The sequence below is a fragment of the Myotis yumanensis genome, unplaced genomic scaffold (assembly GCF_028538775.1).
Source record: "Myotis yumanensis isolate MYYU_CA2020_CCGP unplaced genomic scaffold, mMyoYum1.0.hap1 SCAF_16, whole genome shotgun sequence".
Taxonomy (NCBI): Eukaryota; Metazoa; Chordata; class Mammalia; order Chiroptera; family Vespertilionidae; genus Myotis; species Myotis yumanensis.
The window spans coordinates 5,844,939-5,859,131 of NW_027223767.1; the positions used below are offsets into that span (position 1 = coordinate 5,844,939).

Sequence of the window (14,193 nt, forward strand, 5' to 3'; positions counted from 1 at the left end):
AGAAAAGCCCGTCGCTGTTGCAGGGGCTCCTCAGAGCAGGCAGCCCTGTCCTTTCCCACTGAGCTAGCTCAGCTTTAAATCCTGTAACAATGCCTCTGCAACCACGTCCTGATAAGTCCAGAGTTAATGACCATGAAGTCACAAATGCTGGCCCTGCTCTGTTTTAAAGTATTTCATTCAGCAAAAAGCTCTTAGCAGTTGAGGTTTTCTAATCTTCCGATGCGTATTTACTGTCCGTACTCTCTCACTGCTTTGATTCACCTCTGAACCCAATGCAAGCCTTGTTAGAACTCTGTAAAAACCCCTGAATTTAAAAGCACTAAGTTGTTCTTCCTCTATCCCTTTCAAATCTAGCTGCTTATCTCTCACAAGACCCGGTTTTCAGTTATGAGTTTGTCAGTTTAGCTGTCCATATCTTGAATTAGAAATGTTGAGCCAAAAATAGAAGTTGTAAGTTGTAAGTCCTACGAATGCTCAGTTCTTAACTGTTAACTCCAGCCAACAGGACCTGGAAGTTTGTCTTCTAGGAACCTCAGGTCTCTGGAATGTTGCATTTGAACTTGCTGTAGGGTCTTTCCATTAAAATTGAGAACTAAACGGGTTAGGGATTTGACAGATTTCCTGACTCTAAATGTGTGGCAACTCTAAATTAACGTTGTCACGTGTGTTTCCCGATTCACATCCCATTTAGAAACCAGCAACCAGAGAGAAAAGTAGGGAAGGTAGTTGGAGTTGAGAAGTGGGGACAGCCTGAGGAGTTACAGCTTACTGTGGAGGAACAGATCAGGAAAGCTAAAACAGACAAACACAAAAAGGGGAAAGGAGGGAGGGAGGGGGAAGCAAGTAGCCCCGCAATCATGGAATGTAAATCGAAGTGTTCCTGCCACAGTAGGTAGGGTCCACGCAGGGCAGATGCATCCTCAAAGCCTAAAGCATTCTTTTAAAATGTATTTTATTGATTCTTTACAGAGGGGAAGAGAGAGGGCTAGAGAGTTAGAAACATCGATGAGAGAGAAACATCGATCAGCTGCCTCCTGCACACTCCCCACTGGGGATATGCCCGCAACCAAGGTACATGCCCTTGAGTGGAATCGAACCTCGGACCCCTGAGTCCGCAGGCCGATGCTCTATCCACTGAGCCAAACCGGTCAGGGCAAAACCAAAAGCATTTTAAGTGGAAGCCACCAGACTCCCAGGTGACAGGTGCAGGCTGGATTGTCCTGCATAGCTTCTCTTGGGGCGGGGGGAGGGCAGCTGTGATCTTTACAGATCGGTCACCTAAGGATGTGGGAAGGTAGTGAGAGGTGTGTGGGGCTCTTGGGCTGACTCTAGATTCGGGAGCTGCGTCTGTCTTGCTCCAGATTACAGCTCTGCGTGTGGTTATAGGTCCACCTACTTTGCTGTGTCATCCCTTCTCCATTTCATAACAAGCCACAAGTCTCACATTTAAGAGTTGTCTTTCCGTGATTACATACTTCTTAGGTTGGCTGCTTCCTAAAGACACATCAAGAGGTGTCTTCACCTAGTTAAGTGCTTTTCGAGCTTAGCTGCACAACAGAATTACCTTTTAGAAGAGGGGGTGCTTTTTAAAAAAATTCCCGTGCTCAGACTTCATCCCTGGAGAGTCCTACTTAAGAGCTCTTGGGTGGGGCCGCTCCCTGGGTGACTGAGGTTCCTCTAGGTTCGGAATGACAAGGTATAGCCTTTAAAAAGCCCCCAATCCCACTGCCAGTTCTTCAGGGACATTTCTTCACAGACAGCTCCTCCTGTTCACGAGTCACCGATTCTTCTCTACCTCCTTCTTAGACAAAGGCCATGCTGATCCTGTGTCTGGGTTTTGGTCTCATTCTCATTTGCAGAGCCTATAGCCACCTGGTCCCAGATAGTAGTTACCCTTGCCCTAGCTGGGTTGCGTTGGGTTGCACTAGATGGGAAAACATCAAGAAATTCATATAGATGCAGACCTGAAAAGGAGCTGTGCATACTTTTATTGATTTCACTCCTTACACCAGCCATGAGCTCTGTGCACACCACATAAAAGAAGGCCCCAAATAACCTACTCGCCGGATGACTCATAACTGTGGTCCATAGGCAGAATCAAACTCAGGTCACATGTGTAGTGACTGTTCATTGTCATTGAAAGGAACAGAAAACATGGGAGAAGGAGACTCCTGAGTGGGTTTTACTTGCTGTTTGTTTTGTTTCCTGTCAGGTTGATATAGGTATAGATATAGGGCTTTAGGATGAAATCATTTGAAAGATGAATAAGAACACAGTGCCTCCTCTGTTCTGAGTGGATCAAGGCAGCTGCAGTTGGGCACCACATTCAGCACCCTCCTTATGAGAGAATCATTCCATCAAGCTCTCTGTTTTCCTTGTCTTGCTCATGCTCTTCCTGAATTCCCTTCCCACCTTTCTTCACCTGTCTAACTCTTACACATCCTTTAGTCCCAGGTCAAGCACCATCTCCCCGTCAGGCTTCCCCAGTCCCTAGTTTGGGCTCAGTGCCCATCCATGCATTTCTCTCACCCTCCCTTGAAGTCACATCATACAATATTGGAAGTTTCTACTGACATGTCTGTTTTTGAATGACGCTCACCCCATGAAGGTAGGGGCTGGGTCTCTTTATCTAGATGCTCTAGAACAGTGCCTGCATACAATAGGTACTCACTGCATGTTTCTTGAGCCAATTAGAATAAAGATAAGGAAGTTTAGAGAATTCCCACCATTTCTTCCTTCCTTTGCATTCGGCCCCTTGGTTGCTCCCTCCCAAAGTTTTGTGCTCTAATCGTTCACCTGCAGCTGCTATCATCACTAAAGGAGGCTTGAGGTCTCCTCTTCAAGAGGACTCTAAAGGAAGAATTTTCTGGGAGTTGTTCAGAGCCAGCCATCCCTAGGCAGGTAGAAACTCTTGTGAACTTTTGAATGGGCAGCACTTTTACGTTGTTTGGACAGGTTGTGTCCTTCCACTTAAAAATGGCCTACACTCTCAGAAGCAGGCCCCTCTCAGGGCAGGTCACTGCCAAAGCACAGACTGTCACCTGTGGGGAAAGCAGAGCACCTGCCAGTGTGTCAGGAGCTTCACTTACCTTCACCATAAGGACCTTCACTTACCTTCACCATAGGGACCTTCACTTACCTTCACCATAGGGACCTCACTTACCTTCATCATGGGGGACTTTCAGAAATTCATTTCCATGCACTGGCTGCTGAGAAATTGAGTCGTAGTCCACTTATGGGGAGCAATGTCTGACTTTTAGGGACTATTTCATGGCATTAACTGCTCTCGATTCCAGGGCACAACTATTGCTTTATGTATAGAAAGCCTTGAAATAATGTATCCCCTAAAACTCCAGTCTACTGACAACAATAATTATAATGTGTGTATCCTCTCTTTTTGTTGCTTTTTAAAGCAAAACTTAAATTCATTTGCTTCTGAGGTTCCACTTGGATAGATGTCATAAATTAAGCCATCTAGTTAGTCATCACACTTGTGTATCCTGCCTCTCTGCATCCCTCTTGGTCATTGGTGGAATGCTCTCTCTTTGATGTTTTCTTTGCCAGTAAAGTCTGTGCACAGCTGGTCTCCATGGCTACGATGGCATTTTCCACGCCAGTGCTGGTTAGACACACCCCATTTGGAAGCCCTACCAACACGATATGCATTGTCCTGGCCTCTCAGCATTCTCTTTAACCTCCCTCTCTCCTTTGGTCATGCTTCTCTTTTTATAGCCCTGCCCTCATTGGGTAGCTAGGCTATATAGCTCAAGAGGCAACTTCAATATTTCTTAAAGATAAGAATTAGCACTTTAGAGAGGTGAGTCATGGAGCAGTGGGGGAAGACCACTGAGGATCATGGGCCTCAAGGCTAGTAGTGTGTCCCCAGCAGATTAAAACTCTATCTCTAAAACAGATTTGCCAGCTGCAGTTCCCCCTCTGACACAGATGTCCTCGCTGCCTCTCAGACTTTCCGTAGGTAGCGGGATCCTGGCTCTGATCCCACTGTAGTTCTAAGACTATTGTGTGGCTTTCCCGACGGGGGCCAGTGGAGTAGGAGTGTTCTGCTCTGACTTGCAGAAGGACAATATTATCAGGGCAGTGAATGTGACAAATTCCAATTCTGCACTTTATTCAAACAAAGTTGCAGTGTCCCATCAAATAGCAGTGAGGTTAGATGTAGGTGGTCCAGACCATCGGGAGCTTTGGAACCGCAGGAATCCCACACGGCCTGCTGCATTCATAATAGAGTCACTCAGAGCCTTTCAAAGACCCTGCTTTCAGGAGGAAACAGAGTAGGCTTTGTGCAACTCCAGGCTGGATGCTGAGGTCACTGGACCCCACCCCACAGGGGATCCTGACTGCCATGGTGGGCATGGACTATCGCATTTGAACTTACCTGCTTCCTGAGGACCAAGGTGGACATGTTCTTCTCCTTCCCACACCAAAGGGCTGCAGTGGTGGCCAGAGAGGGTGGCCTGGCCTACCTGTGTATGTGACATCGTTGCACCCTCTTTTGGCTTCAAATCCAACCTTGGAGGAACCAAGAACTGTTGAAAGGGGCCCGGTGCAATGAGCTTGCCCTTGATAGTCTCCTCCCCCTGCATGTCCTGTCCTTCCTCCTGTCTCCTCACTTTTCATCTCCGTATGTCTGTCTGCTTGTTCATGTCTTACATGACAGTCCTGCTGAGGGGATTAGCATGGAGTCCTGCCCCTGTGCTCTGCCTGAAGCCCAACACTGTTGCCATGACACAACTCCGATAATGGTAAAGTGTCACTGCGCTTTCATTGGCTCCAGAAAACACCCCCTCATTTGGAGAGTGGTCACAGGTTTCCATGCCAAACCATCCTTGTAAGGAGATAGGTAGGTTTATCTTGCAACCTGAATTCTCGCTGAACACTCTGTGGTAACTGGGAATTGGTGACAGTTAAAGCAAGAGAAATGGGGCAGAAAAGATAGCAAAGATGATGGATGGCCTGGGTCACACAGATTGAAAGTGGAGTGCTGATTGTTTCTTGTGTCCCTGTATCTTCAAGCCCCCTGCTGCCACTCCTGGACCCGGCAGCAGGTTCTTCCAGAGTCCTACATGCTCTCCGCATACAGCGGTGTCTGCCTCCCTGCAGCCCACATGGGGGTCTGGTGTGTGTGTGTGTGTGTGTGTGTGTGTGTGTGTGTGTGTGTTCAGGGCAGCGAGTAGTGTGGGCAAGTGCCCAGGTCCTGCAGACCCTGCAGCCGGGGGTGGAGAGGGGCCCCCCTGTGATCTCTCCCTCACTTGGATTGTCCTTCTCTTTCCCCAGGTCTGTGTGTGATGAGCGCAGCGACCATCTACACGGTGAGACACACAGAATGGCACATCTACAACTCTGATTACTCCTATGGATTCGCCTACATCCTGGCCTGGGTGGCCTTCCCCCTGGCTCTGCTCAGTGGGTTCATCTATGTGATTTTACGGAAACGCGACTGAGGTGCCCAGTTCATCTGAGGCTCTGGGCATACACAGGGGAGGGAGGAAGGAAACCTAAAAAAAGAAAAAAGAAACAAAAAAAACCCAAAAGCTAGCCAAAAACCCAAACTCAAACCAAACCAAACAGAGTGCAGTTAGGGGGGTGGGGTTAGTGTTGATTGAAGATGTATATAATATCTACGGTTTATAAAACCTATTTATAACACTTTTTACATATATGTACATAGTATTGTTTGCTTTATATGTTGACCATCAGCCTTGTGTTGAAACCTTAAAGAAGTAGCTAAGGAACTTTACATCCTAACTGTATAATCAAGCTCAGTATTATTGTTTTGTTTTTGTTTTTTTGTTTTGTTTTGTTTTGTTTTACCCAGAAATAAAATAACTCCATCTCGCCCCTTCCCTTTCATTTGAAAGAAGATACCTCCCTCCCACTCCACCTCATTTAGAAAACCAAAGTGTGGGTAGAAAGCCCAAATGGCCGAAAGCCCTCTCACAGTGGTGACCTGTGTTCTCACAGAGGCACACACTGCCCATGCCCACGCCAAGTCTTACGCACGTGGACAAAACCCTCAAACTGGAGCCCTTGGCAAAATCACGGCTGTGGCTTCGGAATGCTTGCCCCTGAGGTGGGTGTCCTGGTCACATGTCTAGATGAGAAATTAGTGACAAAATAAAACCTATGAAATGGTGCTATGTATTTACCATTCCTTATGATCACTAATCTTCTAAACTACTCACTGGAAATTCAATTAACAATTTTACACCATAAAGTAGAATGGAGACTGAATAATTCTGTGTAATATAAATGGTTTATAACTGCCTTTGTACCTGGCTGGGCTGCTATCATTATTATGATAATAAGTCATAAACACAGCTTTATCACTCCCACATTTCCCTGCGGTCGGAGGGTCAGGACGAGTCTCTAGACCCTTGCGGCCACGAGTTTCCAGGGCTCTGCTGGGTCTAGGCTGTTCTCTGTCTCCAAGGACTGTCTGGCAATGACTTGTATCGGCCACCAACTGTAGATGTATATATGGTGCCCTTCTGATGCTAAGACTCCAGACCTTTTTGTTTTTGCTTCGCTTTTTCTGATTTTATATCAACTGTGTGGACTAAGATGCATTAAAATAAACATCAGAGTAACTCACTGATCTCTCTTGGGTTTTTGTGGGGACCTGGGTGTGAGTGTGAGTGTGAATGTGAGGTGCATGTTGGAGTGGAGGGGAGCACTTCAGTGGAAAGGAAGTTGAGCAGATGATCAGCATTGCAGTTTGGTCCCCAAAGCATAGCTTTGTACAGGCCTTCCAGAAGCCTGTGCAGATGTCTGCTGATTGCACAGGGCCGAGAACTTCAGCGGAAACGGTAATGGTGAATGGACTGTAGTTCCTTTAGTCAGCCCTCTCTTGTGCTCTGCTCTCTGATGACTGGCATGGGGACCACAGAGCCGTTCATGAGCTCACCTAATGAGGAATGAGTTGAGGTCAGTCTCAGATAAAACATTGGTTGGCATCAGCTGAGCTCCTAATACTGCCCTGAGGGAGGAAAAGGGTGACCATGTCATCCTCTGGGTTCTGGACTGTGACTCATTCGTACTTTTACCCATTGACCTTTTATTGTGCATCTGTGATATACCAAGTTAATGATGCATTTAATATTCTTCAATATTTATTGAGCACCTATGTTGAACCAGAGGTCAAGAGAAAATAATACAATTCTCAATCTCAAAAAGTCACATTTTAGTGAGAGGCACAAGCAAATGGTGACTACATTATAATGAAGAGCATAGGAATCAGGCAGCCTGGGTTTCAGTCTGCCCTTTGCCTCTTACCAGCTGTCTGAGGCTGGACATGTTACTTAAATGAAGGTGCCACGTCGTGTTGATGATATGGTAGAGGCTAAAAGGAGATAGTAAGTGTGAGATACTTGGCATGGTGATGGTGGGTAGAAAGTATCCTATAAATTAGTGTTTATCACAAATGTTATGATCGAGGCGTGGGAGAAGATGTTGATTGTTCTGGGGAATTTCAGGATTGGGCTGCACATTAGAATCCCATGCTGGGTCTACTCCGGGATTCCGATCCCTGTGTCTGGGGGGCACCATCCCTGCTGGTGATGGCAGTGTACAGCCAGGGTGACAGCCTCTGTGACTCCCACTGATGATGAGATGTTTATGTACTAAGGTAGCACCTGTGAAATGCAGAGTCTGGCTCTGTAGGTCTGGGGTGGGGGTGGGGGTTCTGTGTTTCCAGGTAGAGCCTGAACCATGCTGGTGCTGCTGGTCACACCTGAGTAGCAAGGACCTAGCAGGAAGCCCCCGGCAGGCTCCTCACACTCTCATGCCCTTGGACATGGATGATGCAGGGCTTCTTCCTTCTGAGGGTGTCCATGGTGACCAGCACACTCTGCCTCTGACTCCAACTGATTGGTTCAGTGGCACAGATGGCCATGAAATGCACGTGAGACACAGGCGATTGGGAAGCTGGGAATCTTACTTCCAAGCTCATACTTTGCAAATGTGTACAGGCAAACCTCGGAGACTGTGGGCCAGTGCCGGACCACTGCAGTACATCAAGTCCACCGTCCTGCTGGTGAGGCTTTTGCCTTTAATTTGTAAGAAAACACAGCATCTGCAAAGTGCAATAAAATGAAGTCTGCCTGCACTTGTATTTCATAAACTCTCTTTTATAGACTATAAAGAAGGACTTTTCATAATGATAAAAAGCTTAATACACCAGGAGGGTATAACAGTTGTCAACATATATGCACCTAATATTAGTACACCAAAATATATGAAGCAAAAACTAACAAAAATGAAGGGAAAAGAGACAACTAATAAGTGTTGGAGCCCTAAATACTTCATTCAGGGGGTAAACAACTGAACAGAAAATCAACAGAGAAATAAAATACTTGAAAAGCCCTCTGAAACAATTGGATTTAACAGAAATCTGTAGAACATTCCACCTAACAACCACAGAAGATATATTCTTCTCACATGTACACAGATTCAGCCTCCAAGACATGTCACATGCAAGGCCATAGAACAAATATCAATAATTTAAGAGGATAAAAATAACACAAAGTTGCCCTAACCGGTTTGGCTCAGTGGATAGAGTATCAACCTGCAGACTGAAAGGTCTCAGGTTTGATTCCAGTCAAGGGCATGTACCTTGGTTGCAGGCACATCCCAGTAGGAGGTGTGCAGGAGGCCGCTGATCGATGTTTCTCTGTTATCGATGTTTCTAACTCTCTATCTCTCTCCCATCCTCTCTGTAAAAAATCAATAAAATATGTATTTTTGAAAAAATAACACAAAGTTCCCACAATAGGAAGAAATTAGGAATCAATAGCGGGAGGAAATTGAGAAATAAATATGTGGAAATTAAACAACACACCACTAAATAAACAATAAGTTAAAGAAGAAAAAAGAAAAGTCATAAAATACTTTGAGGTAAATGGAAATGAAGAAATAAGATATCAAAATTTAGGGGAGGCAGCTAAAACAGTGGTTAAAGTGAAATTTATAGTTATAAATGAATATTAAGAAGATCTGAAATTAATCTAGCCTTCTACCTTACAACACTGGAGAAAGGAAAGCCTATTAAACTGATAGCACAAGGAAGAAATTAATAAAGATTAGAACAGACACTAACAAAATGGAAACAGAAAAAAAAAAATAGAGAAAAATCAGGGAAACCAAAAGCTGTTTTTTTTGTTTTTGTTTTTTAAGATAACAATGTTGCCCTAACCAGTTTGGCTCAATGGATAGAGCATCGGCCTACGGACTGAAGGGTCCTGGGTTCGATTTCAGTCAAGGGCATGTATCTTGGTTGCAGGCACATCCCCAGTGAGGGGTGTGCAGGAGGCAGCCGGTCGATGTTTCTCTCTCATTAATGTTTCTAACTCTCTATCCCTCTCCCTTCCTCTCTGTAAAAAATCAATAAAATATATTTTTTAAAAAAGATAACAATGTTGACAACTCTTTAGCTAGATTTATTGTGATATAAGAAGAAATATATATATTAGGTCTTCTTCATGGGTTCCAGGCACAGAGCTGAAACCCTCTTAATTTCCTGAGTGAAAAGAGAGGAGGAATTTATTGTCCATAATATGCCCCTTCCAATCACACCAAGTTTATGCTAATGAGGTGATATGTGGAGGATGAGAGCTGGTTGCCAGAGGAATCAGCCCAATGATTAGAAAGTAGGAAATTCAGTCCCACCTCCTGACTTCTGGAGGGGAGAAGGGCTGCAGATTCAGTTAATCCCCGTGGCAATAATTTAACCAATCATGCCTATGTAGTGGGATCTGTAAAAATCCTAGTACGGGGCAGGGAGCTTCCAGTTTGGTGAACAAATCCACGTGCAGGCAGGGTGGTGCACCTCAAGCTCCACAGGTTGGAAGCTGCACTCGAGATGCTCCCAGACCTCACCCTATGTACCTCTTCATCCAGCTGCTCACCTGTGTCCTCTATAAAATCCTTTATAACAAACCAGTACATGTAAGAAAAGTGCTTTCCTGAGTCCTCTGAGCCATTACAGCAAATTAGTGAATTGAGGTTAGTGTCCTGGGAACCCCTGACTTGGATCCAAGTTGGACGAAGTGTGGGTAACCCCTGGACCCACTACTTGCAACTGTCATCTGAAGTGGGGGCCGTCTTCTGGGACAGAGCCCTTCTCACTGGGCTAATCTTTCTTGAGCCAACTGATTAGGAACATTACTTACATCTGCAAAATCCCTTTACTGTAGCACCTGATTAGTGTTTGATTGAATAACTGGGAGACTGCTGTTCTTCTTTCTGTCCTTGTAGTTTATTGTAGCAAAGTTGACACATCATAAACCATCACAGTGAGTGGATAAAAAAGCTGTTGTACATTTATACCAGGGAATATTATGCAGTAGTAAAAGAGAAGGCTCTCTTACCCTTTAAGACAGTGTGGAGTGACCTGGAGAGCATCATGCTAAGTGAAATAAGCCAGTCAGTGAAAGACAAGTGTCACTCTCATATGTGGCATCTAATGAACAAAATAAATTGATGAACAAAATAGATCCAGAGACATTGAGCAGACTGTGAAATCTCAGAGGGAGAGTGGAGGTGGGTGGATAAACCAGAGAACTTGTATGCACATATGCACAACCCATGTTCACAGACAATAGGACGATGTCCAACCAATGGAACCACAGCAGCCAGGGGTTTTTGAATAACTTTTTATTTACTTTTGGTTGATAGACACTCTCTTGAACCTGTATCATAGAGAGTACCAGAATTTATTCAGGTTACAACTCTCAAATGAGGATCTTGGGCCTTAGGGTCCTCACTGACACATTTGTGGCTTTGGAAGCTTTGAAGAGTTTTCAAGGCTTTAGTGGATGTTTCGAGGCTTGTGATGCTGTGATGCTTTTCAGAATCTCTGCTTCGTCCTTTCCCTCCAGGGAAGAAAGAGCTGAACAAAATATGACAAGTCCTGCCTTTTGTAGTTGCTGGAGCTTGGCATCATCCTTCTCCGTCATACAAACACCTCTTAGGACTAAGTCTCTACCATTCATGCAAGCTGTATGTGACCTGGGCCCTACAGGCATCTTAAAGTTTGCTTTCTGCCACCATTGCTTTTACTCCTTCTGTTCCATGGATCTTACTGTTCCCCAAAATAGCAAACACACTTCTCCCTCAGGGCCACTCCACTTGCTGTTTCTTCCACCTACTCCGTGGCATTCTCCAGCACCTCCCAGCTTTATGCTGTCACCTCCGAGGAGAGATGTTCCTTGAAAAAGACTGTTTAAAACAGTTTCTCCACCTGCTTCATTCTTCTTCATAGTTAACATTTACTACTGACATTTTAGTTATTCATATATGTGTGTATTTGGTTCTCCCTATTTCACTTGAACAAAGCTCTAGAAAGTCATTACCTTGTTTTGTTTATGGCTGCATTCTAAGGGCATGAAACAATGCTTAATAAATACTTGTTGAGTGAGTGAGTGATAAACAATGGTGGGTCCTGTTTCTCACTTAACTACGTTGCCACATCCACTGCTGGGGTACAGAACTCAGTGTAGGATAACTATATGAAAAAAACAGAAGACATTTAAGCATCAGGGCCAGCGGTTCTCAACCTGTGGGTCGCGACCCCTTTGGCGGTCAAACGACCCTTTCACAGGGGTTGCCTAAGACCATCCTGCATATCAGATATTTACATTACTATTCATAACAGTAGCAACATTACAGTTATGAAGTAGCAACGAAAATAATTTTATGGTTGGGTCACAACATGAGGAACTGTAATTAAAGGGCCAGAAGGTTGAGAACCACTGATTTAGGCTCTTAGAAAGGTTACAGACAAATAGAATGGGGTAGACAGATGCATACCCAGAATCTCTGTGGCATACTTACAATTTGATCAAAGTTCAAAATGATGTGGTTGCATCCCAAAGTGAGAAATAATAGTGTCACCCGCCATTTATTTAGTGCCTTTCTGCTCAGTGCCGGAGTGTTGCCACACATCGTTTCTTTGATGCTGCACGTGAAATTGATAGGAAAATCTGAACCTACAAAACCGGTCAATTAAGGGGGACTATTTGCATGACAAAAGAATTCTTTGTGGTACAAAAGGATTAGTTCAGGGTTCCTATAACTAGCACCTCTACCAGTGTATTAAAGTGTTTATTTATAGGTCATTAACTGCTTGACCAAGATGCCTCAGGGCAGAGCAACTAAAAGACCACTGGTCAGGAGGCCCTACCAGTGGAAGATCAATTAAATTTGAAGACAACATGTCTTTGATATGATGCATAAAGACAATGGGGAAAGGGGATTCACTTGCTCAAATTTGTTTTATCACATCTATTGAATGAACTGCATACCTATGTGTTCCTATTGATGCTGGGCCAAGGCAGATGTGTTCTCTGCTCTGTGTGGCTAAATCTGATGTGTCTAGGGTCATAGCTATGTTTGGCCTCCTTTTGGTTGTACTTTAATTAAGAGGTGAAATTATTAAAGTGGCAGATGTTTCTGGCCTGAGGACCTGGGTCCAGTTATATTAAGCAGATGGTCCCAAGCAAGATAGCATCCTTTAATGAAGAAGCATTTGCAATTCATGAGCATTCATGATGTCCATTTCTCTTACTCCTGATGTTCTGCTTGTCAGGGGTCCCATTGTGTGGCCGGGGAGCATGATGGATTAGGCAAACCCCTTCTGGTTTGGGGTGTAGTCTTGTGCTGATGAAAATTAAAAGTATTATCTCCCAGAAGATCAAGAGATCCGGCTCTCCAGAGTGGAGCCTTCTGCCCTCCCTCTTATCTGCCTGGTGATCTGTTTGAGCGTCATCGTCTATGTCACAGGCCTGACCCATGATATGACTTTGCTTCAAGGACCCAGAGCTATGAACAAGCTTACTAGCTCCTCCATCTGATTTCTAAGCTCTCACCTTGGAATTGACCCTGGTCAGATTTGGGGTTCACGTTGATGCTTTGCCAGGAAGACTGGCAGGAAGAGGCTCAGGAAAGACTCAAACTATTTTGGTTAGACACCAGAAAACTTAAATTCTGCTTCTGATGACCAAGGGCAAGACTCTCTCTCTCTCTCTCTCTCTCTCTCTCTCTCTCTTTCTCTCTCTCTCTCTCTCTCTCTCTCTCTCTCTCACACACACACACACACACACACACAATCTGTGCATCATGGTTTCTTCATTTTTATCTATTCAGTGAAGTAAATTGTTATTAAGGATCTACTCTAGGCAAGTCAGCTAAGCAAGGGAGGTAATCAAATTTGCCTTCTTTATCCCACAACAGAACAGTATAGGAAGGTTCATTACTCTGTTTCCTTAATTCCCACATGCCTCTAAAGGAGGATGTGCCATTGCTTTAATAAAAACTTCTCAAGAAAAAGAAGAGCATCCATTAAATATGACATCAATTGTAGACATATCCAAATATAAAAGTTTTAAAATGCAAAAAAAATTTGTGTCAAAATTAAGAAGAAAATGCTATTAAATTCAGGGATTTTCATGAAACCCAGATGTGGCTATGCAGTATTGTAACCCTGTTGTTTTAATATGACTTCACTATATTCTCATTCTTGTGATGTAAATTAAGTGGTGGAAGAGGGAGAGAAGGAGGGCAAGTAATGGTGGCAAAAGGGCTTTCGAATTCATTTTAGAAACTCTGGGGAGGAGGGTGTTTATCTGTAAAACAGTGAAAATACATCAACTGCCAGAGTCGCTGTGAGAATGAAATGTAATAGTAAAAGATGATTGCAAAATTAAATTAGGTCCCTGACACCTAATATGTGCTCAGTAAATATTAATTTCATCCAGCCCTCCACTTCTCATTATCTTGTTTATTCATAGTGAGTGATTGATAGCTAGAGTAGGAAGTATGGAGTAGGGCATATAATTCACATAAATCAGGTGGAATATAAAAGGGTATTTTATGAAAATGCTTAGTGATGATAAGAGAAATCAGCTTATATAATAGTCAGATTACTTTGACTGTGACTGTCAGAAATCTAGATGGAGGGCAGCTTAAATAAGACAGGGAGTCTATTAGCATTTGTAACTGGAAAGTCCAAGGACACAGATCTGGCATCAGGAACTGTGAGATAATGAAAAATATATATTGCCCTCTACCCCCAGTTCCTGGCACAGAGCTCCTAAAACCCTGGTAACTTCCTGGGAGATAGAAAGGTCCTTTGTTCCAATGAGGCAACTCTGGGTGGGTTCCTGGATGGCTCCTGGA

At 44.2% G+C, this 14,193-nt stretch overlaps 1 protein-coding gene across 2 annotated transcripts in view; it reads left to right on the forward strand.

Annotated features, from left to right (window-relative positions):
• PMP22 (peripheral myelin protein 22) overlaps positions 1 to 6,612 on the forward strand; it is a 28,413-nt gene extending 21,801 nt beyond the window's left edge. For both annotated transcript variants that reach the window (XM_070393639.1, XM_070393638.1), the window contains exon 5: positions 5,296 to 6,612. In XM_070393639.1, the coding sequence (XP_070249740.1) occupies positions 5,296 to 5,462 (167 nt within the window). In that variant the 3' untranslated portion in view covers positions 5,463 to 6,612. The remainder of the gene's footprint in view (positions 1 to 5,295) is intronic.
• The last annotated feature ends 7,581 nt before the right edge of the window (positions 6,613 to 14,193 follow it).